At 51.3% G+C, this 23,702-nt stretch overlaps 9 protein-coding genes and 1 non-coding gene across 10 annotated transcripts; 6 read left to right on the top strand and 4 right to left on the bottom strand.

Moving 5' to 3' along the window:
• Window positions 1-280: 280 nt before the first annotated feature.
• BP01DRAFT_t244 lies at window positions 281-352 on the bottom strand. Its single transcript has one exon. It is a non-coding gene; the product is annotated as a tRNA-Arg (tRNA).
• Window positions 353-1,271: 919 nt separating this feature from the next.
• On the top strand, window positions 1,272-2,582 carry BP01DRAFT_277826 (uncharacterized protein; the record flags this gene model as incomplete). The annotated part of the gene is made up of 1 exon (XM_025571419.1): window positions 1,272-2,582. A coding segment is annotated over one exon (1,311 nt), but the record flags the coding sequence as incomplete, so codon positions are not given.
• A 437-nt stretch (window positions 2,583-3,019) lies between these two features.
• Window positions 3,020-4,032, bottom strand: BP01DRAFT_368015 (uncharacterized protein; the record flags this gene model as incomplete). The annotated part of the gene is made up of 3 exons (XM_025576487.1): window positions 3,020-3,085; window positions 3,151-3,791; window positions 3,846-4,032. The coding sequence occupies 3 exons, from the start codon at window positions 4,030-4,032 to the stop codon at window positions 3,020-3,022; spliced, it is 894 nt and encodes a 297-aa protein (XP_025428595.1).
• Window positions 4,033-4,630: 598 nt separating this feature from the next.
• On the bottom strand, window positions 4,631-5,569 carry BP01DRAFT_425452 (metallophosphatase domain-containing protein; the record flags this gene model as incomplete). Its single annotated transcript, XM_025579744.1, has 1 exon — window positions 4,631-5,569. The coding sequence occupies one exon, from the start codon at window positions 5,567-5,569 to the stop codon at window positions 4,631-4,633; it is 939 nt and encodes a 312-aa protein (XP_025428594.1).
• Window positions 5,570-6,465: 896 nt separating this feature from the next.
• On the top strand, window positions 6,466-8,097 carry BP01DRAFT_346461 (uncharacterized protein; the record flags this gene model as incomplete). Its single annotated transcript, XM_025573637.1, has 3 exons — window positions 6,466-6,732; window positions 6,796-7,298; window positions 7,379-8,097. The coding sequence occupies 3 exons, from the start codon at window positions 6,466-6,468 to the stop codon at window positions 7,773-7,775; spliced, it is 1,167 nt and encodes a 388-aa protein (XP_025428593.1). The 3' UTR covers window positions 7,776-8,097.
• A 1,217-nt stretch (window positions 8,098-9,314) lies between these two features.
• BP01DRAFT_302913 (6-phosphofructo-2-kinase PFK26) lies at window positions 9,315-11,795 on the top strand (the record flags this gene model as incomplete). Its single annotated transcript, XM_025572091.1, has 2 exons — window positions 9,315-9,589; window positions 9,941-11,795. The coding sequence occupies 2 exons, from the start codon at window positions 9,315-9,317 to the stop codon at window positions 11,793-11,795; spliced, it is 2,130 nt and encodes a 709-aa protein (XP_025428592.1).
• A 583-nt stretch (window positions 11,796-12,378) lies between these two features.
• BP01DRAFT_376081 (uncharacterized protein) lies at window positions 12,379-18,013 on the bottom strand (the record flags this gene model as incomplete). The annotated part of the gene is made up of 4 exons (XM_025576930.1): window positions 12,379-13,029; window positions 13,126-13,174; window positions 13,458-13,462; window positions 15,791-18,013. The coding sequence occupies 4 exons, from the start codon at window positions 18,011-18,013 to the stop codon at window positions 12,379-12,381; spliced, it is 2,928 nt and encodes a 975-aa protein (XP_025428591.1).
• A 515-nt stretch (window positions 18,014-18,528) lies between these two features.
• BP01DRAFT_325027 (NUDIX hydrolase) lies at window positions 18,529-20,166 on the top strand. Its single transcript, XM_025572848.1, has 2 exons — window positions 18,529-19,175; window positions 19,244-20,166. Exons 1-2 carry the CDS (start codon window positions 18,682-18,684, stop codon window positions 20,094-20,096), a joined length of 1,347 nt encoding a protein of 448 aa, XP_025428590.1. The 5' UTR covers window positions 18,529-18,681; the 3' UTR covers window positions 20,097-20,166.
• A 320-nt stretch (window positions 20,167-20,486) lies between these two features.
• Window positions 20,487-21,519, top strand: BP01DRAFT_325025 (uncharacterized protein). The gene is made up of 4 exons (XM_025572847.1): window positions 20,487-20,730; window positions 20,803-20,834; window positions 20,948-21,029; window positions 21,107-21,519. The coding sequence occupies exons 1-4, from the start codon at window positions 20,635-20,637 to the stop codon at window positions 21,131-21,133; spliced, it is 237 nt and encodes a 78-aa protein (XP_025428589.1). The 5' UTR covers window positions 20,487-20,634; the 3' UTR covers window positions 21,134-21,519.
• Window positions 21,520-21,880: 361 nt separating this feature from the next.
• On the top strand, window positions 21,881-23,402 carry BP01DRAFT_376078 (uncharacterized protein; the record flags this gene model as incomplete). Its single annotated transcript, XM_025576929.1, has 4 exons — window positions 21,881-22,038; window positions 22,132-22,159; window positions 22,219-22,732; window positions 22,792-23,402. The coding sequence occupies 4 exons, from the start codon at window positions 21,881-21,883 to the stop codon at window positions 23,400-23,402; spliced, it is 1,311 nt and encodes a 436-aa protein (XP_025428588.1).
• Between the last annotated feature and the right edge of the window lie 300 nt (window positions 23,403-23,702).

The following is a 23,702-nucleotide window of genomic DNA, read 5'->3' as shown; positions in this document are numbered from 1 at the left end:
TGACCCTGTGTGAGATGGCGTGAGTATATGGATGTTAAGTGTAACCGGGCACTAGTGATTCTCCACTGTATGGATATATTTCGTGGACTTGAATCACTGACTGAGATATCTCGCCGCAACTGAGTTAAAATAGTATCTATAAAGTTGATCAAGACAAAGTAACTACATACAGCTAGTATCCACAGAGGTTTAGATGTCGCTAACATGCAGGCACGTATAAAGTCTACTGGTCGGTGTGAGTTGGAAATACAGAAACATAACCCAAAAAACAAAAAAGTAATGACCTACGCAGGGCTCGAACCTGCAATCTCTTGATTCGTAGTCAAGCGCCTTACCATTGGGCCAGCAGGCCTTGCTGTTGTAAAGCCTCAAGTTTTTTCAAACCTCATGGCTAATTATGGCTTAGGGCACGAGTAGGAAACCTTAACAGTATGGGTTCGTTCGCTATCCATGTGGGGCCGGCGGGGCGCAAATCATCCACCCTGAAGCAAAGCAGCTCTTCTCCGATTATCGGTAACTCGTCGCCTCTTACACTTACTTATCACTGGTCCCAGACTGACTTCAGACACTTTGGCCCAAACCCATCCCATGATCTCAATATCAGAACAACCCCATAATTCGAGCTACTGAGATCCAGATATAGGACATGTATTATGCAGCCTCCAACACACGAATCGGGCATTGACGATGCAACCCAACAGATTGGAAAGTTCTTCACATCCGAAACCGCTGCATCCAGTATGTGGGAGGGTTGGGATGAGTTTCTCAACTTGGAGATGAGCGGTAACATGTACGACTTCACCCCAATCGGAGATGAAAGGTTTACTCCTCTCGGAGACTCAGCATCATTTGGAGATGGAAGCTCATCCGTGTGGAATGCCCCAATCAACCCAGATTCTGCTACACCCACGACTAGTTTTGAGCAAGGAAGTACTGAGCCAAGTACTGAGCCACGCACTTCCGTACATGCCGGATCAACCGAAGCGTTGCAGATGATCGGTGGTGGGGATACAACTGAACACCTGTCTGGCACCATCCAGTCTGACCACCCAATCTCAGAACCGGAAAGCACATCTTGGCCAACACCATGCTTTCAAGAGATACATGACTTGAATCCCGGACATCCTTCCGACGATATACATGCTTCCTCATCCCATGCCTTCTCCGATGGCGGCGCAGTTCTACATGCGGCGGATGATCGAATTGGCAGCATTCCACTTCTGCAGCCCACCGACATCACACCGCCCGTGTTCAACGTATATGCACAACGCGGTCTCCCCAGACGAAGAAGTCACTACTCGATGCGGGGCAGAGGATCGAACGTAGCCCCAGTACACATTCCGAATCTGCAAACTGCCTCTGATCCTTTACAACGATGGCAGGATTCACCGCCAGAAGATGAGCCGGCTTCGTTGTCAGCGATCATGGAATCTCTGAAAAAGTACCCCTCAGTCTATGATCAGAGAAGCGTGTCCAACAGTGGACTGGGAAGCCTGGGCCAACTGCATGACTCTTTCCGAGGATACCGACATCGAACCACATCAATTCCCAGCTCACAGAGTAGCGCCCACAGTGTCTCTTCCCAGCCTTCCTCCATCTCGACCAGATCAGCAGCCTCCCAGAAGTCTCAGGGCTCGAGAAGAACTCCCCAAAAGCGCACCAATGGACGCGTGCGCAAAGGCAGAAGTGCTAGGATGATTTCAGGGGAAAAGGGCCGATTATACTGCTGCACCTTCTGTTGTGATCAGTTCCGTACCAAGTATGACTGGGCACGGCATGAAAAGTCCCTCCACTTGAATCTGGAAGAATGGGTGTGTGCGCCGCAAGGTGGGACGGTGATTTTCCCTCTATCTGGGGAGAAGCATTGCTCTTTTTGCAACATGCAAGATCCGACAGAGGAGCATCTCAAGGAGCATAAATACGAGGCCTGCATGAACGGCACGCGCACTTTCCATCGCAAGGATCATCTGGTACAGCATCTACGACGAACACATCATCTCAAGACATTACCTAAGATTGATGATTGGAAAGTCCAAGGACCATCCGTTACATCTCGCTGTGGGTTCTGTGACCAAAGGCTTTCTTCCTGGGACGAGCGAGTCGACCATCTTAGCAATCATTTCCGTAGCGGACTGACAATGGACGACTGGCATGGGGACCACGAGTTCCCTCCAGCTATTGCACAACGGGTTCTGAATTCGCTGCCGCCGTACCATATCGGTTCGGACTCGCGTGTTCTTGTGCCGTTCTCAGCCACATCCTTTCACCATTACGACCATCTTAATCAAATCAAATCACGACTGACGGTGAACGATTTGAGCGCCTCCGACAATGTTACTGAAACCGATAGCCAGCTAGCGTCTTTCGGGGAACAGGTCACTACGGGTTCATTGGACGATATGATCGAGGTTTTGGTGTTTCACCTGAGTCGCTTCGCACGACAGCAGATGGAAAGGGGGATCATCCCTACAGACGAAATGCTGCAGCAGGAGTCGAGGAGGCTGGTATACGACTGTGAAGACTCGTGGAACCAGACTATTTTTGACAACCCTGAGTGGATCGCTGCATTCAGACGCCAACATATCGATCAAGTGGCCAGATTTGACAGTGACGCAAGTCTGCTTCCCCTGGGTGACATCAACGTTGAACAAGTCCGGGGACCGGATTCCAGCAATGATTTATCCTAGACTTGGTGAAATTGAGAGGAACTAGGTAGAAAGTAGCGCATCTAGCACACGGTGCCGTCGCAGGCTTGGACTCTATTCCCACAGGTCGCTCGTCACCAGAACACTTGCGTGGAGTTTAACTCTATTACTTGATCACCACGGGAACGTCAATCTCAGCCAACGATGAAAACAGTGATGCATCCGAAGAGAAATAAGAGATCGATAATCTCAGGGTGTAAACCCGACTGACGAAACAAGAAGCAAATGAGGGGATGAAAATGCTGTCTCTAGGCAGGGAGATTGGAACCACAATTGAAGCCTCGCAACAGTTTTGAGCAAAATCAGGGTATCGGTCACCAGCCTCGATGATACCGATCTTCTGGCTCGGTGTCGCCCAGTGCCATTGCAACGACCTGATACTGACCGACGATAGCGGTATGGTTCTCACAAACTGAGTGGTCCCAGTTGCGGAAGAACAACTCACCTGCAGCCCATCGTTGCAGATGTAGGTTGTTGACACATCAAGCCTGGTATGAAGAGCTTTCAGACGCGGCGGACACACATGGTCGGCGGGATTATATTGGATCTGTACCTCAATGGGGCAAGGAGCACTCAAATCCACGTACTTTGGCGCAATAAGCCGAATGGGCTGTGGCTGGAAAGCCACCGTCTTGAACTCATCCACTCCTTGCCCAGGTATGTGGCCGGTCATGCGGGCGCTCTCCCCCTTCTCAAATGCATATGTCTGCGCAATGGTCACTACCCTTGCTTGCCTTGACTGACGTGCCAGGCTCCTCTTTTCAGGAGTATGTGTTATTCGAACGTGAATGGTATAGATGACTTCGCACATTGACGGAGTGAAGTAGTCATTCTTGCTGCGTGTAAGACTTGGCGGGAGTTCTGTGTGGGCCCCATTGGGCTCAGACGCGCAGACAGTGGTCTTTGCGGAGCCTGGAACGACGAAGCTGAAGGGAAATACATACGTTTCATCCTTCTTGAACTGCCTTGAATTGGGATACGCATCAGTGGGGAAAGGATGTCGCAGTTTGAGGAATGTCTTGGAAGCGGCGATTCGACGGTCGGTATGCGGAGGACCGATTCGTTCGTTGTATACGCGATAGACACCTGAGCTGGCATCAGTGCCATTTTCACATGACCAGCATTTTTATGAATCCCTACCCTCGAATGTGATACTGAGATGATCGAAATCCACATCATGCGCAGTTGTAATGGTTGCGGTTCCACGAATCTGGTCCGAGGTTGTATAGGTGCGTTCATTGACTAGATCAATCGAGATGTACACTTTCTGCTGTGCCCAAAGCTTCTGTATAGCCTTGATGCATGTATTGGTGCCGCTGTGGGACATGATAATGGCACGGCTGATCGGATCGATTATGAACCACAGTCTGGGAGCCTTGCTGGGAAGGAGGAGGTGGGGCTCATGTTACTCTTATTTCAAAGCTACGCGAAGACAAAATGTATAGCAGCCAAAGGGTGGGTGTATTGTCTTGAGTTATCGTATCCATGCCTTCTAAGGCGTAGTAAGGCGTAGTAAGGCGTGGGGGTTTGACTGCTTAGTCTTACGCTGTTCTGAGCATCGGTATGTTCCAGTTGCTTCGCTTCACAACAAGTGGAGTTTGCCAAGTGAGAAGGGCGTAAAGCGGACTATTGCGCATCTCAGAGAGCTTGAGTTGACGTTGAGACCTCGATTGCTGTTCTCAAGTTCTCAAGGGTTTTTCTGCACATTTTGTCTCTGAATCTTCCGAACCTCGCTGCCACAACTTCCACCGCACCTATCACATCTCTGTATTCTCATCGGCTAGAATGCAAATACTCGTTCTTCAATCTAAGAACCTGAGTCTCTGTCTATATCAGCGGCATCAAACACCGGCTAAATCACAAACGAATAGTCTTTCTATTCAATCAACGCCCTGTCTAAATCTACTCCAACCGGTGAGTAATTATCAAATCAAGGATTTCGCCAGCGGAAGTTCTAACTCAACCAGCCAAGGTGGCTGCACAGAAGCCTCATCCAAGCCCACAGTCGCGGCATTAACGAACAGTGTTTGCGACCCGGCAACCAGCGGATACTCGTCACGCTCACAATGACTGGTGCGATAGAAGCCTTGACCTTGCGAAGGCAAAGTTGACAAGCTCGCAATCACCACAGATCGGTCTTCATTGATGCCAACAGAAGGCGACGAGCACTCGCCGACTTTCTCCTCCCACGTTACCAGCTTCGCCCCCCAACCCTCATGAATATGTCCGAAGCAATGCATGCGCGGCCGCGCGTGAGCGACAGCCGCAAGCAGTTCCAGACACCCGGCCTGCTGGCCCGAGGCAGTGAGATCCATGACACCCCGGGGAGGGCCATGCGTCACGGCTACGTCGACGTTCTGCTGGATTTCGAAGTGATGACCCTCAGATCGCTTATACTGAAAACCCGAATTCCACAAAGAGGGAGTGTAGGGACTCGCGTACACAGTGAGGGATGCGCCGTTGCGGAGCGTGAAGTGATGCGTCCCTTCGTCGAGCAACCGGACGCCGCCGGCTTTCGCGTCTGGCGACATGAAGAGCTGCTTGGCTTCGCCGTATGAGCCGTACGCTTTTGCAATCGCCTCGGGCCTGAGGTGGGCGGTGTCTTTCTCGACCATGCTACGGAAGAAGGGCGTGTCCAGGGTGAAGTCGTGGTTGCCGGGGATGACAAGTTTGAGCGGTGCGTCGATTTGTTGGAGAAAGTTGATCGAGGCTTGAAGTTCGTCGAGCATAGAGGATTGGGTCAGGTCGCCGCAGTGGATCACTACGTCGGCGTCATGGTTGGAGATGTACTCTGGTGGGAGACTGATGTTGTGGGTGTCGGATAGGATGAGGAAGCGTGTTTTGGTCGGCGAGTTCGAGCTCATGATGGTGGTTGTGCGGATAGCCAGAGCTGCTGGATCTGTTTTCTAGGCTCTGGCTTGAGATTAATTGGGTTGACTACGGAGTACATGGAAGGGATATGCCATTCTTCATGTTACGAGGGCGATCTGGAGGATGAGTGCCTGATGCCGAGTGTATGCATGAGATTACTAACCGTTTGGGCAGACATGCGAAGATCTCATAGACCAAGGCGCACATCCATCATATATGTCTCGAGACCAAAGCAATAACTGTATCTAGAACAATTCTCGGGGTTCGAATTGTCATCAGGAAATATTCACCCGAGAACACCTCAAGTTAGACATGCATACAGCACATCAGTCCAATGGGAGTTCATACCCATAATCTGCCCTCCAGCACCGATCGCACTCTCAACGCTGATATGGTTTCTTTTCTTTTCATTTCTTTTTTTTTTTTTTTTTTTTTGTTCTTGATGATTTTAGTTTGGGGTTTAGGGTGAGCGAATGAGTCAAAGGATCGATTAAGACTGAAGCTCGTATTAATTTGATGACTGACTTGGATGCTAGTTTAAACTTGTCTCAGCTACTACACACTACAGTATAGTTACATAGTATACAATGACTCACCAACCAACGCCCACTGCAACCCCACCCCGCTCGCCAGGCTTCTGAGGATATATTGAATCTGCCAACATGTCGACAAAACTGCCACAACCGATCAATAGGTGCTTTGCATCATCTGGAATGGAAAAGCAAAGGACTCAGCGGTAGTGAGACAAGACTACGCCTTTCCGTTTCCAGACCCCGCCATGTCCGGCCCCAAGCATGACCAAACAATAAGTAAAGGCGTGCACAGCTCACATAAAAGACTCTACAACTAACTTACGCGACTACACGGCTGACCCATTTCCACACGAACCATGGCTGCCACCACCGAGAATTCTCTCAGGAGATCAGACTCAGGCGCAGACCCAGATGATAGCATCACGAGTGACATTGCTGGCGAACTCGAGCAGACTCGTTATGCATGTTCATCCCTCACGCGCCTGAGAGGAGGCACCGCCAACTTCGTTTTCCGGGGACTGCTGTCTCTTCCCCTAGAAGATGGCACAAAGACCGTCATCATCAAGCACACGGAGGACTATGTAGCCTCGAATCGGAACTTCAAACTGTCTGCGGGGCGCTGTGTAACTCTTCCTCCCTATGTCAACACCGGAATCTCGCAATTGGAAAGCTGACAATCTGCCTAGCTCTTCGAAGAAACCAGCCTGAGGGCCCTTGATGGCCTCTCCAGCACAGTAACCGTGGAAGAACAGTTTGAAAATCAACGCAACATCACAGTCAAGGCTCCTCGTCTCCTCACCTTCAACCCGGACATGAACACCGCTGTCCTGGAGGATTTACCGGAGTCTTTGGATCTGAAGACGTTCTGCATTTCCTCGGCTGCATCGAGTTCTCTCTCTGAGGACTGGGGGGTCTCCATTGGAAAAGCGCTAGGCACATGGTTGCGGTCATTCCATCGATGGACGGACGAAGAGGGCCAGGCGAGCGTAGTGGCGGAACTGGAGAGGAATCACACAATGCGGGATTTGAAGCTTTCTGTCAATTATGACACCCTGGTGGAACGAGTCGATCAGTATCCCACTATATTAGGAGAAGCCCGCGAAGTGTTCGAGAAGGTGCGACTAGCGGCAGTTGCTGAGTCGGAGAGGAAGGCCGGACCTGAGTGCGGAATTATCCATGGCGACTTTTGGTCGGGGAAGTAAGTCATCTCATATTCCACTACACACACAACTGAACAGCCACCATGAATTGGAGGGCTAATTGGCGCAGCGTTCTGGTTCCCATACGGGCACTAGATTTCAATCCTCAGACGTCCCTTTTCGTTGTGGACTGGGAGCTCTGCCATTTCGGCGCCCGAGCGTTGGACGTTGGCCAGATGCTCGCCGAATTGTACATGCTGAAGCACTTCAGGGATTTCAATGCTGGGCTGTCCATTATCCAGGGCTTCCTCGAGGGTTACCAAGTACCAGACGAGGCATTCGCCTTCCGAGCTCTGATCCATGCCGGTGTTCATTATGTCTCATTTGGCCCGATGACTCCTGGCTGGGGGTCTCCGGAACAATTGGAGGATCTCGTCAAATTGGGGAGAGACATGATCGTCAAGGCATGGGAAAAGGATCGAGAGTGGTTCAAAGGGATATGGAAGTATCTATTCAGAGACTTGTAGAAAAGGCATGGCCTAGACCACTACCACTACCGCCAGTTGGTACCACAATAGAGGAAGTCTTGGAGTATCGGTTGTATCACCCATACCTTACAGGGAACAAGAAGCTATTGGCCCACGTCCTCTCCCCAGCTGCTAAGAGTTGATTGACACCGTCGATCGAAGCCATCCGCGGTCTTCGAAGCCATTCCGGGCCGGGTTAGACTCGTGTTTTCTTCGGGGAACTGCAGCTTGTAGATGTAGCAAACAACGTGACGGTGCAACCGTCCAAGCCTTGGATGACCTGATCCGAATCCTAAGCCCTGGGATCAGTCGGTATATCTGGAGTTAGTTATTTGGCATAATAGCATGAAACATAAAGCTGCCTGCGTTCATTACCTAACGCATTACCTCCTGGGGTTGCACCTGGACGGATTTTGCCCTGTTTTGCCGCCTTCATGCAGCTGCCGCCCAGCCCAGCTCAGTCTAACCCAGTGGCTGGATCTGACACAGAATTGCTGCAAAGCAAGCCCGGTGAGTATCTTGGCTGGTCTGGGCGTCTCACCAGCAGGGCTCGTGCTTGTGTGGTGAGGAATTGACCTGTGATGATGAGGAGTCTTCTCCAACCCTTGCTGAGCCAAGTATTCTGGTTCTCCTGGGCATTCTGGGATTGTAGGTGAGATGCCCTGGATCGGAATTATGCATCCGATGGAGCCAGAGTATTTGTCGGGATGTTGCGGACCTTAAAAGCTAGAGACAGTCGAAACAGTCAAGAGATTTTGACATCATCATCATGATGGTAGCAGCAGTCTAGTTAGCAGATCCCTCGGCCGATCCACTGATACAGGGACTAGTAAGCGACCCCCAAGTGACTTCATCAGCTCCAAGCTCACGTTATATGTACTTTGCGGTTCCATCTCTTGATAGTCACTGTCTTTGTATCAAATCAATCCATCCCGTGCATCAATCTTCACCTGCGATTGCCTGAACCGACTATCGCTCTCTCTAACATATCCAGATTATTCTTGTGCCTACCTACCTATTCCTGGTGGCTCGGAAGATTCGGATCAGAAGCCTTGCTTTGCCTCCCTCCCCTCTTCCCCTCCCAATTGGCTGTCAAATTTCCCTTGGATTGCATGTTGCCTGGTTATCTCTGCGCCCCATTACTTCTGAGAGATCTGGATATCGCGCAATTGACTGCGTGGTTGTTATAAAACAGTGGAAGTGTTGTTGTGTTGAACTTGGGTTGGTTTGACCGAGAAATTGCAAACAGTGACGTTGTTGTGTGGGCGAATTGAACTTGACTCATCCGTCCTCCACCACCACCTCCTCAGCTTCTCTTTTTCCCCTCCCAAATATCTTGGCTACTAATTTGCGCAGGTCCGTATCGTCCTACCCTCACTGCACCGTCTCTTGAAGAATCTCTTATCCAAAAGAGACGGTCCTCCCCCTTCATTTCACCACGACGGTAGAAGAAGACCTTTCTCTCCACTGAAGTGTGACCTTAATCTCCATCGTTCTCTCCCTTAGAAATCAGGCTGCGTCCCTGCGCCACCTGCGGGGATGTCCCAACACACAGATATTGCGCGTTCGGCCATCATGACCTGCGCCTCAACTCCCGAGCATAAACGCGATGGGAAATCCACAGGAATCCCGTCGCAGTCGGGTACCGGGAAAGATGCGACTCTTATGCCTCCGCCGAAATCGTTGGTCGGACGAGCGCTAGGGAATGAACTGCATTCCTCCGATGCCCACAAGGGATCCCAAGCCTCCAAGGATGGTGTCGGGTTCGCCCTAACAGACACTCCGGTTTCTACCGCACCCTCGTCTCCACAATTGTATGTATCTTGTTTCTTTTTCGTCTGCTCGTTGGTTGGTTTCTCTGCACATGTTCCCTAAAGTCTCGACTGTATCGACTCTGCCCGGAAGAGCATTCTAGATTTTTTACCGCTGCTTGGGGAATGATCGGCAATTTGATCTGATGTCGGGTTATCTCGTACCGGCATCTAGATGGATGTCACTTTTCCTGCCCCTCCCCCACTCAACCTGCAGCATTCCATCATTTGAAGTTGTTGACTAGAGTCTTCGTTCGATATGTTCTTGCATCTCGTGTTGACGATACTCGGTGGCTTTGCGCCGTCTGCTGATATGTTGGAAGACACTTCCTTAAACTAACCTACTGTCATTAGTCCCGCCAGCTCATCAACCCCAAACCTCCCCGGTCGCGTGCGTGCAACCACACTCGACATCCCCGGTCTCACCAAATCGAAGGTCTCCCCCGATGGACGAATCGCCCAGCGAGATGTTGGATCCAAGCTGGTCATTGTCATGGTTGGCCTTCCTGCTCGAGGAAAGAGTTATGTCACCAAGAAACTGGCGCGGTACCTGAATTGGCTGCAGCATGACACTGAGATCTTCAATGTTGGTAATCGCCGTCGTGTGGCTGCTGGGAAGTCGCCATCTGTCGCGGGGCGCCGTCCTAGCCATCGGGCCAGCGTCATCCACAGTGAACTTGTCGATTCTGTCCGACGTCTAAGCGTCAGTGTTGGCACCTCGAACCAGCCCTCGCGTAAGGAGATCCCCCGCCCCGAAGGTGGTACCTCAGCCGCTCCCCAAGATGCGGTGTCGTCGCCCCCCGAACTTGACACCAAGCTTCCACCTCCCGCGTGTCCCACCAAAATCTTGGTCAACGGCAAGGAGGAGGATCCCTTACAAAACACGATTGTGCCTCCGGCCAATGCAGGCCTTGAAGACCAAGAGGCCATGCGCGAAGCATCCCCTGAGCCCATTGATCAGTCCGCCAATTTCTTTGACCCCCAAAACCAACTTGCCGTTAAACTCAGGGAACAGGTGGCTCTGGACACCCTAGACGAGCTACTGGAATACATCCTCGAAAAGGGAGGGAGTGTTGGTATTCTAGATGCCACGAACAGTACTATGGAGCGTCGGAAGACGATCGTCGAGCATATTCGCCGGCGCGCCGGCACGGAGCTTAACATTCTTTTCTTAGAAAGCAGCTGTGTGGACCAAGAGCTTTTAGAGGCCAACATGCGCTTGAAGCTTTCTGGTCCTGATTATAAAGATCAAGATCCTGTTAAGGCCCTGGCAGATTTCAAGCAGCGTGTTGCTCTTTATGAGAAATCCTATGTTCCTTTGGGCGATTATGAAGAGAAGAACAACATGGCCTTCATTCAGATGATCGATGTCGGACGCAAGATTGTGGCCCACCAGACGCATGGTTTTCTTTCCTCGCAGGTTGTGTACTACCTTCTCAACTTCAACCTTTCACCTCGTCAGATTTGGATTACGAGACATGGTGAAAGCAAGGATAACCAGCTGGGTCGCATTGGCGGTGACTCCGAACTCAGCGAGAACGGCCACCGATATGCTAAGGCATTGACTCGATTCATTGACCACCAACGGCGACAATGGGAGCTTATTCAAAGACAGAAGGAGATGCTTCGACACCTACCGCCCCGCGCTGGCGACAGCACTCCTCCTAACCCATCATATATTCCGTGTGATCGACCTCGCAACTACTGCGTCTGGTCTTCAATGATGCAACGCTCTATTCAAACTGTGGACTACTTCAACGAAGATGACTATGATGTGAAGCAGATGAAAATGCTTGACGAGCTCTACGCTGGTGAGATGGAGGGTATGACCTACGATGAGATTCGTGAGAAATTCCCTGAAGAATACCAAGCTCGTCGCAAGAACAAGCTTTTCTACAGATACCCCGGGCCTGGCGGTGAGGGTTACATGGACGTGATCAACCGTCTTCGCGCTGTGATCATTGAGATGGAGCGGACAACCGACCACATTCTCTTGGTCACACACCGGTCTGTGGCGCGCGTTCTACTGGCATACTTCCGTGGTCTGAAGCGCGATGAAGTCGCCTCCCTGGATGTACCCCTGGGCATGCTTTATATGTTGGAGCCTAAGCCGTATGGTGTGGAATTCAAGGCTTATCGTTACAACGCGAAGACAGACTGGTTCGACTACATCCCCGACTTCAAACTGCAGCAGTCCAGCGTCTACTAGATCTGGCACACGTCTGACCATATTCTTCCACACTTCAACCTTCTCTCCTCTGTTCGTCAAGCTCCCGAACACCCACTATGACCCATTAACGCATGTTACACTTTCGGAGGGTTCAACGACTGTCATGATAAAACTCTCTGGGTTGGGTTTTTGTCTTCTCTGCGCCCTGGTGTTGCGGTGTTATCTTCTCGTGGTCACTGGGCTGACGCACTATGGTTCAACTTCTCCCAACCTTATGTTATGCAGCGAATAATTCGGGAGGTTTCGCCATTACTTTGCTTTGGGGTGAACCTTCGACTTCTCCTCTTCGTACTGCTGTAGTTGCTTGCTTGCATGGTTCAGGCGTTTGAGCGGATCTCTATTTCATTTGCTACGTTGAGTGGCCGCAGTTGATGCCTTAGAGGATAGCACAGCTAGAGGACAGCCGTTTCTGAGACTGCTTTGCTTTTTCTCCTAAATCATCAATGAGATAGTAGCGCCTATCTTCAGCATTACCCTCATTTCTGCAAATGGATCATCTAATACCACCCAGTTCAAGAAGCATAAATAATTACAGCGTGTAGCACCCATAGGTCCAAGATAATCAAGCACTCTTCACCTTGTCGAATACCTCCAAGAAAGTCTCCGGCTCATCAGCCCCGGGCACCGCATACGCACCATTGATCATGAAATACGGGACCCCAGAGACCAGCTGGCGCTGGGCGGCGTAGGCCTCAACATCAACCTCTTTCCCACCATCTTCAGAGGCCAGGAACTTCTCGACGGCGGTCTTGTCTAAGCCCGCATCAACGGCGGCCTCAGTCAAGACGGCGGGATCGGTGATGTTCTTCTCATCCTCGAAATAGGCACGGAACAGCTTCTCAACGACCCGGGTCTGCAACCCGCCAACCAGAGCTTTGTCGGCGCTGCTGCTGCTTCCACTGGCTTCAGCCTTTTCCTTCTGGCCGGCCCACCACAGTAGGCGGTGCGAGTCCCGAGTGTTGCCGGTACGACCCCCGAAACTGAAGTTGATGTCCTCGGTCTTGCCGACGGAGGTCAAGTGGTCAATGATGGCTGAAGTGCGCTGAGGGCCGAACTTCTTGCAGAAGGATTCCCGCTTGTCAAGGCCGGGGTAAGCCGGCCCTTCTGGGTTCAAGTAGAAAGCGTGCCAGCTTAGAGTGAAGGTGTCGGTTGGGTTGGTGGTTTTGTGCAGGGCGATGGCCCGGCTGAGGCGGCGGTAACCGACATAGCACCACTATATTTTTTTCTTAAGCGATGAGCAAGTGGTGGTGGTGGTGGCGGTGGTGGAAGGGAAAGTATCATGCGCAAGTTTGGTAGGATTCGAACTTACGGGACACACGGTGTCGGAGATGATATGAATGTTGAAGTTGGTCATGGTTCTTCGATATGGTGTGTGTGTATTGGTGAATCCTCCTTAAGCATCAGCGGTCAATAGAGCAAGGCGAACTCTAGTTATATGCAGTAATTACTTTATAGCTTCATAGGAGAGTGACTGGGGATCAATCGGGCCTTTTCCTCGGGCATTTGTTCTTCGCGCAAGCTGATTTGTCAGCAGAGGTCAAATGGAGGAGGTTATTATTGTTGTTGTGGTTGATGAGATTGTGCTCGTGGGTTTGGGCTTATAAATGCCCGACGCTGGAGGAAGAGAAGATGATAGGATACTTTGTCTGTCCATAAGTAATGAAGTAAACAGTACTCCGTAGTTCAGTCGAAGTATGGACAATGTACTATACATGCTACTATACTATACTATACTAGAGCCCGTTATGGACGACATCGTCATCAGCTGACCGCCATCTCAGAACATCGCCCTCCTGTATCATCTTTCCTTCTCTCTTTCTCTCATATGGAGACTAATAACAGAGACACCGTTCTCATCAAAAGTTGGAGCGTTTTGCTCCACACCACCCAGCCTTTATGATCACATCGCTCCTCCTCCGCTGCCATGATACCATCTGGTCCTTTCTGCACGTCGTTATCCTCAATATTCCGCCCTCGCGCCTGCCCATCTTCCCCTCCTTAGCAGGCGCAGTCTGGTTCCTGACTCTGGCCAGCTTACTCCTGACATGGCTAGGTCGAGGAATGCCCCGATATCCGGGCCAAAGTAACCCATACATCGCGTGGGTGCCTTATCCGACTCTGATATCCTGTAACCGCAGCTGACCAAGCCGAATCATAGCTTCATCTCTGACATCGCGTCTTTCGAGCTGAAGCCTCTCTTCCTCATCGGCGCCTCCATGACCGCCGTCGGCTTTTGGTTCACTGTAGCCGCCGTCCACGTCATACGCTACGAGCCTGGCTTTGCATTGATCCGCTGCCCGGATCCCTTCTCCACCAGTCAGCAGCACGAACCTGCTCCGGACAGGAATAGTAGACAGCCAGACCCCGTGACCCAATGCAGCAGCACTGTTCGGAGCCATAACGATATAGATGATGCTGCTGACGACGGCGATGAAGACGAAGACGACAAAGGATCGCCCTCGACAATCGCCACCTTCAAAATCGTCTCCCTTCTCTCTATCTTCTCCGCCGGCATGGCCTGCACCGCTCTAATTCTACTGGGCGTTATGGACACCTTCCGATACCATTTCGCGCACGCAATTCTCCTGCGACTCTGCTTCGGAGGTTTGGCCCTGCAGTCGGCCGGCACGGCAATCGTTTATTCGAACGAGGTGATGGGGTTTGTAGCATTTCTGGCGCATGGGGGTGTGTGGCAGCGGACGTGGGGCCGGAGGCGGAAGGTCCGAGTCAGAGTGTTGTATGTGTGCTCCATTCTTTCGTTTTCCTTTGCTTCAGTACCGCCTGCTTGGCCTGATAGTCTCACATGCGCGCGCGCGCGCGCGCGCGTGTGTGTGTGTGTGTGTGTGTGTGTGTGTGTGTGTGTGTGTGTGTGTGGCTAGGAGAAGAGATTGCTAACCCAGCGCTCTAGTGTATCCTTATCCACTGCTTTAATCCTGGTGGAGCTCTTCCTCGGGGTTGCTTTCCTGTTGCTCACCGTCCCTGAAGATGTAAGCGACTATCGCGCGGCCGGGATTCTGGAGTGGGTGATTGCATTTCTGGGGACGGTATATCTGTGGTTATTTGTGGGATTTTTTGATCGGTAAGAACTGCTTTGTATCTCCTAAGTGCTTTCTGTTGCGTCAAACACGGTGACCTAACATCACGATACAACAGCGAGAACTTTGAAGGCTTCATTCCGCGTGGAATGTATGCAGCTGCTTCAAAGGGACAGCTACCTAACTCGGCGCCGGAAGATCGTCCTACAAATGAACTGGATGCTGAGCATGCTCCATTGCTGTCGCAGGGCTCAACGAGCCGGTATACATGACGGAATTCAACGCTCGAGCCATGCATTGAAGTGTAGCAACTAGATTTAGAGATTTATCGGTCCTTTTTCTCAGATCTTCAAGACGGCGAGCGTCTAATCTTGACCTACCATGAAGGTGTCATGACATCACATAATAACAGGCACATATGTACAGTCAAGGAATAACCTGAAGAGATTTTACAAGCATATAATTCTACTTTTGGGGAAAGTCATCTAATATATCCCTTTTCTGTTTCCCCCCGTTTCCACCCCTTCATTCGATCCCAAGATAAGCTTATTTCCAAAGACATTCATTCTATTGAATACACGAGCGGCTGACATGTTCAGCCACATTCTTCTGCCTCTACTTCGGGCAGGAGCTTGGAAATAACCTGCAGACTCCGTCGTGTACAAGCATTCGGCAATAAAAGATCCAATCATGAGGCATACGCGTTACAGGGCCTGGCCACCTTGATTGACCAGCTGCCACACGTTCGGCTTGTTGACAAAGCCGGTAGTGTTAACTGCAGGGGGTAGGTTGGCAGTAGGTTGGCGATTACGGATCTTTTCGAGAGTGGAGTTGTACTATGTAATAAGTTAGCGAATAGTTGGCCCACCCCCTTCACATTAAGCGGCCTACCTTGAAGGCAAAATTCAGAACCAGGGCAATTGCTAATCCAATACAGACCACTATCGGTCCAAACGTGTTGTCCAAATCTCGTCCGCTCCGTTGACGAATGAGCTTGGCCCGCTTCTCGTGCATGTACCACCCCCAGACAGCGGCAAAGATGGCGAAGGCCGTATAGACGATCGATAGCGCACGGGCAATGTCGTTGTGTTTCCCGGCTGCATTGTAAAGACCTAGAGATAGCGATGACAGAAGGATACTGATATGGAGCCACTTGATGAAAGTGCGCTGGTTGGCGAGCCAGACCTTAGTCTCAACCCGGACAGGTCCAGAGTCCTTGATCCACGTGCCTGGTTCCCGAACGCCGGGAGGCAGCACGACGGAATTCCGAGTGCCACGCTTGTCACGCTTGGCGGAGAAGGTCGGGAAGAGAGAGGCCAGACGTTTCAGAGTCACTGGGTGTTCCGGTTGTTCGTCCTCGTCCTGGATATGGTTGTCCTGTGTGCCGGGCTCTGGACGCTCAGGTACGCGAGCCATTTCTGGAGCAGAGGGTCGCTGCGATGGCGGGAGCATCTGCGACGACTGTCGACGGCGAGGTGAAGAGGATATGTCCGTGAACATTTGCACTGGAGATCCCACTAGAGGTCTCATTGCCAGCGGACTTCGGGTGCCAAGGAAACTTCCGACCGCAATATCATCTTCTGCTCGCTGCGCCAACCGTTCCTGTTCTTCATGAAAAGCGGTTTCGGGGTCTTTTCTAATGTCATTTTCCAAGTCACCAAGCCAGAACGGGAAGCTGTTGACATAATCCTCAAAGAGCTGTGCCACACCATGGACAAACTTGGAGAACCGCGGAGCTTCTTTCACCAGATGTGAGACCATGAGATCCTTCACCCATTCAGCGCTGTGTGCTGCAGTACCTCTAAGTTTGATTTCCAGTAGTGCATAAGGGAAACGAACTATCTCTCCGGTTCGAATGCTACTGAAGGGGTATTCCATTCCCGCATCGTCGATGTCTGTGCGATGCCATTGATCGGGTTCACGGCACGGACGACCTTCGTCCAGCGAATCCTCCCTGATGAGGGCCAAGTTAGTGTCGAGAGAAATCCGGATCCGATCATCTCCAGGTATCTGAAACGCCGTCCGGGTGTAATTGGCCCGAAGCATTGGCTGCAAATTGTATTCCCTGATGAATGACTGCAATTCCTCGATATCTTGCTTGAAAGACTCTGCTTGTTCCGATTCTCCATTGCCCATAATTTCCATCCGCTGCAGCTTTTTGTCAAAGTGGTAGTCCCCATCCAAGAATTCCTTCACGTGCTTTGGTTTGAGTTGAACTTTAACTTCTCTACTGCGATTGTCATCCGATACGACCTTCTTCTCCAGGTAGATGGCCGGCTTGTCTTGCAAATTCCCAGTCCATCGCAGCCGCAGAGACCCGGCTTCAGCGGCACGAGCAACCTTCTGATTGTAAAGGTCGAATTGTCGATTGTCAAAGTAAAGTGAGGTGATCGTAGGGTCGTCAGGGAGGATATCGAGGTCCTTCGAGGTACCAGGATTGTAAATGAGAACAGGCAGCTGTCGCAGAATATAGGTCTTGACCTCGAGAACATTATTGGGGTGGATCCAGAACTTGAAGGAAGAATACATGTCTTGACCAAACTGCGGCTCAGCGGGAGTCTTGGCCTCAACAACACCCTTGCTTAAGATTTCACGGGCGAAGGAATACATAACAGAGAGTCTGCGAACGAGAGGCGAGTAGTCCTCCGAGTTGAAAGGGAGCTGCGACAGGCGCACTTGTAACAAGGGCTTCACACGGTACCGTGCTCCTCGTTTGCGGTCATGCTTTTTAGCCGCCTTGAGGAAACCGGTGAAGTTGATTCGACTGTATTTCTCCAGCTCGCTGACCTCTCGAGTAATGCTGTCCAGCTCCTGCAGAACAACCGATGCAATTCGTTTCTTCTCCGCATCATCCATGTCCGGTGCCGCCTCCTCCTGAGCTGCATCAGTCAATGCTCGCAACTTGGACTCGCAATCGGCCGTTCGTTCTCGCAGCTGCTTCAAGGTCTCAACCTGGAAAGCATCGACTTTATCCAGTTGAACGTTCAAGAGTTCCTGCACGAACGCCTCCTCATCTTGTTCCGTCCATGGGGCATTATCGGAGTCGCTATCGTGCCCGATGACATCATGTTCTCTGAGAAGAACTTTGAGCTTGTGATAATCAATATACTTCCCACTCCATGGCGGGTAGATTGACTTTCGAAGGGTTTTGCCAAAGCGCATGATCGAGCAGAATGCGGCGGCGAAGCTTGGCAGTGAATGGGATTGAAGACTGTGTAACGGGAGCGCAGCAAGAAGAGAAGTCAAGGAGTGGGGGGTGGTTGCACAGGGAAGGAAGGGAGAGGGTATTAAGTTATTATAAGGGACTGAATTATAAATGCAGGCAAAAATGCGGGTCGACAACAAGAGGCGACCATGGAGGAAGAAAGAAAATTCGAATTTAGCACAAGGCACGTAAGGTGAGTGAAGCCACTAAAGAATTGCCATCGAGTCGACGCGGGAACATGGAGAGTGTTCTAATATAGTCTCCCGAGCTCGTTGTATCCCATCGCCATATTGATGCACGTGCCGGTCTAGCCCGCCCCCCGCTGTAGTTGTTCGCCTGACTATTGGTCAATGACAATCCCTGGGGTGGAAGCTATCATTTTAGTCACTCCCCGTCCGTCAGCTCATTACAGTACCGTCTCATTACCTGATTTACAACTTCTTCCGTACTCTACGATAAGTTCCGATCGATAGAGAACTCTCCTCCTCGGGTCCCTGAAATACTTACCTTCCACCCCAGCATCGTGCCTTTTCCGTCGTGTGGATATAGATATATATACCTGCTAGACTATGCTGTTATCTACAAAACAGTCGCATATCTCTCTAGCTTGAAAAATTATCGTCCAATGAATTCAGCCAGACCCCCCTCGTCACAGGACCCCGCACCCTTGACGCAATCGCTTCATGACGTTCTGTCCGACCTCCATCAACGCCCATATCCTCACATCCCCAACCCACCGAATTGCAAAAAACGTGCCTCGGTAGCCCTGATCCTGCGCGTCCGGCCGACATATGAAGATTGGCCAGAGCCCACATCGTCGCAGTCTCTGGATAGTTCAGCCTCCGTCCAGCAACAGCTTAACACGTTCTTCTCGCAATCATGGGTTCAGAGTGGCGTTCCGGAAGCGCTTTTCATCAAGAGGGCTTCGCGCGTGGGAGATAGATGGACTGGCCATGTTGCTCTTCCGGGCGGCAAGCGAGACCCTGAGGATTCAGATGATAAAGCGGCTGCGATTCGGGAGGCTTCAGAAGAGATTGGACTGGATCTCACAGCAGAGAACTGTGTATACATCGGTAACCTTCCCGAAAGAGTTGTGACCACGAGCCTGGGTACAATCCCGTATGTATATTCCTGATCTCAGACCTTGATATCTTGATAGCGGCTGTCGTTGACGGTGCCAATCGCAGGCTGATGGTTCTCTGCCCTTACATCTTCCTCTTAACATGCAGTGACTCGCCAACGCTCAAGCTACAACCCACCGAAGTGGCCTCCACCCATTGGGTGCCACTACAAGCGCTTTTGTCGTCTTCCCTACGCACCGTGGAACATGTCGACATGACTCAACGCCTGGCAAACATGGGCGGTCTCATGGCTCGTATCGCGTCCCGCTCCTTGATGGGCTATATGCAGTTCCCCGCCATTCGTTTAGCCCCAACCGAGAGTCTTCAAAGCAATACAACTCCCGGACTTACCCCCAAAGATGAGCAAAGTCCATCGATGTTCCGACGACTTATATCTTGGGCCAGAACTAGCCCTGCCGACCAGGACATTGGGATCAATCGCCCATTGCTCCTGTGGGGCTTGACGCTGGGTATCATGGCGGACTTCTTGGATTTACTCCCCCCACACACGGCTGTTAAGCTATGGCATTATCCTAATTTCACGGCACCTGATCTGAGGTTGCTGATCAACGTCCTCACTTATCGTCTGCGGAAACGCAATAGGCGCTTGGTTGAGAGCGGAGCCCGACCGAACAACACTGCGGTGGATGGTGAAACAGCAGCTGTACCAGTAATGGCATTCACAAGCAATGGCGACGGGACTCAAAATAACATTGGTATCGAAGGACTTGGTGTTGGCCAATATTACGGGCCTTCCGACCAGGGTATGAAAGGAAGCACATACGCATTGGAGATTATGCTCCGAGGCTATTACGATCGGCTTCGAGTTGCCCTCTATATCTTCGCAGCATGGAGGATTGTTCTGGGTTCCACGGCGGTCGTCTACGCATGGAGATTTCTTCGTCGGATCCGACGATGATTCTAACCATCATTCCGTGTAAGTCTACCTATATCTAAGTTGTAATTACGATAGTATAGATGATTTCTTTACCTTCATTAAATCTTGGGTTCCATTCCTAGGTCTGAAACCTCGGAGTTACTACTACTACAAAGTACCTTAATCCCACCCATATTCCTTTGGCGGCAAGGGGCTGGACAGCAGATAATGAATGGTCACGCTAGCAGTTGCTCTTTCTGGATCGCAGCAGTCCACCAAGCCCTTTGAACCTAGACATGTTCCACCGAGTCCTGACCGTATGTATTGTCATGTATGAACAAATCACTTGTAATATACTCCGTACTTCGAGGCTGGTCCGACTGCCTTACTCATCGCCCATCCGCCTCTGTTAACTAACTACTAGCCTGCCATGCTTATCGTCCCGGAACCTCGCCGGCGTCAAAGTGGCTATGATCGGTTATCAGCACTGATCCACTCGCGTCATTACTTCTGTCTGATTTTCTTCCCCAACCTCTCAATAACTTCTATCCAAGCGATTGACCTGTCTTATATCCTCCCCATGGCAGCGACGCAAAAGCTCTACCCTCGCGCCACAGTCAAGCGTGTCGTCAAGGCGCACTCTAATCGCAATGTGAGCAAGAACGCTGATATTCTGGTGGGTCTTCTTATTCTGGCACCTCTATTCGCGACTCCGCATAGACTCTAATTGCATTTTGTTTTGCCACAGATTTTCTTAGACTATATGTTATTCATGCAAGAGTGAGTCTAATCTGATCTTCTACTACCCACTCACGCCATCATGGAGATATGGTGTGCGTCAAAAGGGGCGATCGAGGCATGGTTCACGGGCTGACACCTGGGCGTTTGTGCAGATTGATGCGGGAATCATCAATTCAGTCGCGGAAGGCCGGCGAAAAGAATATCTCACCGAATTCTGTACGCAAGGTGACCGAGGTATGTTTGCTTAGGGCAGCGATGCGAGTCGGTCGCGATTCCCGTACATGCTGACAATTTATCTCTTCGGTTCCCAGAAAACACTACGGAAGTTCAAGGGCTAGTATGACGGCAGAAGAACCGAAGCCTGCATCCTTAGCAGCGCTTGATCAAAACGAACATATTCCAAACGGCCCTGTGGATTTGTGCTACATGGGTAGTTGTTGAGCTTCGGCTAGATCAACGATCGGCTCTCATGGAGACCGTTAGCACCCGCGGCTATGTCCTTAATGTATCACGAGAGGAAATTGGGTGGAAAGAGCCCAGGCAACCAGAGGTTCAAGGCGTTATTCAGGAGTCACTCGGTTGATACCCAATGCATAGATTAGTCTACATCAGGAAGACCTCTGCATATGACAGAGCGACAAATGAAACTGAGATATTCTTCTATCAAGCTTACCTAGACTCGCCGTAGACAGAAAAATCTCTAAGATTTTTTTGGGCAGTGCCAAAATACGCGTGGCAGGTGTAGCCATGGCTGTTTGGATTGCAAGACGTGTTTGGGGCTGCGCCAGTGACTCAAGCTGCAGCAGCACGCGACGAGGGCGGTCCAGGTTCGGAAGAGTTCCACCCGCATCTGCCAGCTGCTTTTCCCATTTCAATCCCATTCCCATCTCAGCCTTTCATTCTGCTTCATTTGAATTTCGCTTCCCTTTCACATCCAACTCTCCAAAGATCCGTCCTCTTCTCAGTCTCGGTTGTGCGCATCTTTCTTGCGCTCCTGCATCCAAACTACACTTCACTTTCCTTCCTCACTTTCTCCCATTGTCTGCCTAGGAAGCAAGATCGAGTCGTAGCACCAAATCAGCATCATGGCTGCCGTCTCTGTCAATTCCAACCCTGCCCATAGCTCCGAAGCTTCCTCCAAGAGGTCAAAGTCGAACCATGCTTCTAGCCCGTCTATTGCATCGAAGCCTGACACGAACGGCCTTGACAACCTTGATAACCAACACTTCAAAGAACTGCAGAGGTGCGTGATTAGCGACAAGTACCCCCGGCGCATATTTCGTGATTCCACATCATATTGCTTTGGTGTTGTATATTCACTAATTCATCACCATAGGAGCTTGCGCAATGCTGTCAAGAAGCTGGTTAGTGTCCTTCAGTCGTGCTTTGACCTTCATTCACCGCTTACACTCTCTCCCTGCAGAATGCGACCGCCAAAGTCGACGCCATTATCGCAGAGAACCCTGGTAAATCGCTGGACGAGCTTGTTACCGAGAAGAAAATCAATGCCGACCAGAAGGCACAAGCCTTGAAGAAGCCCTCTCTACAAGCCACTGTTACCCAGCTCGAGGAGCAGATTGCCCATTTGAAGGAGTTTGCCGCCCAGTGCGAGGAACGACTGGCGACACAGAAGGCAGAGCTTGAGCAAGCCCATGAGGAGCAGCTCGCAGCTCTGCGGCAGCAGGCGGATGCGAATGCTGCTGAAGCCAGCAATAAGGATTTCACCCAGCAACTATTGAGTTTGAGCAAATTCCTCTGCGCCGCTGCCACTATGAGACGTTCTGGAGATGAAACCTCAAACGAGAGTCGTGCATTCGAAGGCGTCCTGTACCAGGTCTATGGAGGAACCCAGGAAGCTGTGTCGTCCATGCTCAAAATCATCGACGGCACCGACGACAAGGTTGTTGGCGTTGACGGCACCACGCTGGAAATTACCTGTGAGTCTTGAAGCCTCTCGGTTTCTAAGGTCCTTTCTAATCGTCCTCGCCTCACTTAGACGGCAAAGTGAAGCAGATTGCCACTGAGCTTGCCCCTGTTTCTGAACCCACAGCTGCTGAGGCAACGGCGCCTGAATCGGACCCTACTGTGGCCAATGCAGGCTATACGGAGCTGCAAGACACATCTTACGACTCCAATGCTGCCGCTGCAAATGAATCGGCTGCGACGGAAGAACAAAGCGAACAGGTTCCTCCTCCTGCCCAGACTTTAACTACCGATGGCGCCAACCAAGTGGCTGAGGCTACTTGGGATGCCAACGCCACTGGAGCCGTGGAAACCTCGCCTACTGCCGATGAATGGGTCGAGGTGCCACGGGACCCTGCTGAGACTGAGACTGGTCTTCAAGCTACTCCTGCCGCTGCTGAGGCTGAGGTCAAAAGTGGCGCGGCTGTGACTCAGCCTACTGCACCCAGTGCCGAAGATGTTACTGTCCCTAAGCCCCAGGACGACTTCGAGTCCGTCACGCACCATCAACGCCAGCCTAGCCGGGGTAGAGGTCGGGGTGGCAGAGGACGTGGATTCCGGGGACGTGGTGGCCGGGGTGGCCGGGGTGGTCGTGGCCGCGGTGGTGCCAATGGCTCATCCCCGGCCCCTGCTGCCAGCCAGTAAAGGCTCTGGGAGTTGCTAAGCTGCCGTCTGACCGGAGTAGTCTGCGTCTGCGTGAGAGACGTTTGCTTAAAGTTGACTCGACCCTGACGCTAGCATCGATCGCCTTTGCCATTCATCGCGCTTCTCTGATCTCGCTTGCTCAAGATCCCTCTCACTTCAGCCTGCAGCCCTTTTCTCTTATCTCTTTGAAAGACTAATAAACTCATGGCTAACGGGAGTGTCATGGTTCACGACCGCAATGACTCTTGAAATGATTTACAACAAGGTCTCTTTAGAGTGAAGATAATGGCAGGGTCTTAG

Source organism: Aspergillus saccharolyticus (genome assembly GCF_003184585.1).
Source record: "Aspergillus saccharolyticus JOP 1030-1 unplaced genomic scaffold BP01scaffold_33, whole genome shotgun sequence".
NCBI lineage: Eukaryota > Fungi > Ascomycota > Eurotiomycetes > Eurotiales > Aspergillaceae > Aspergillus > Aspergillus saccharolyticus.
The sequence above is the reverse complement of the archived record's forward strand: the minus strand, read 5'-3'. Positions and strand labels throughout refer to the sequence as shown.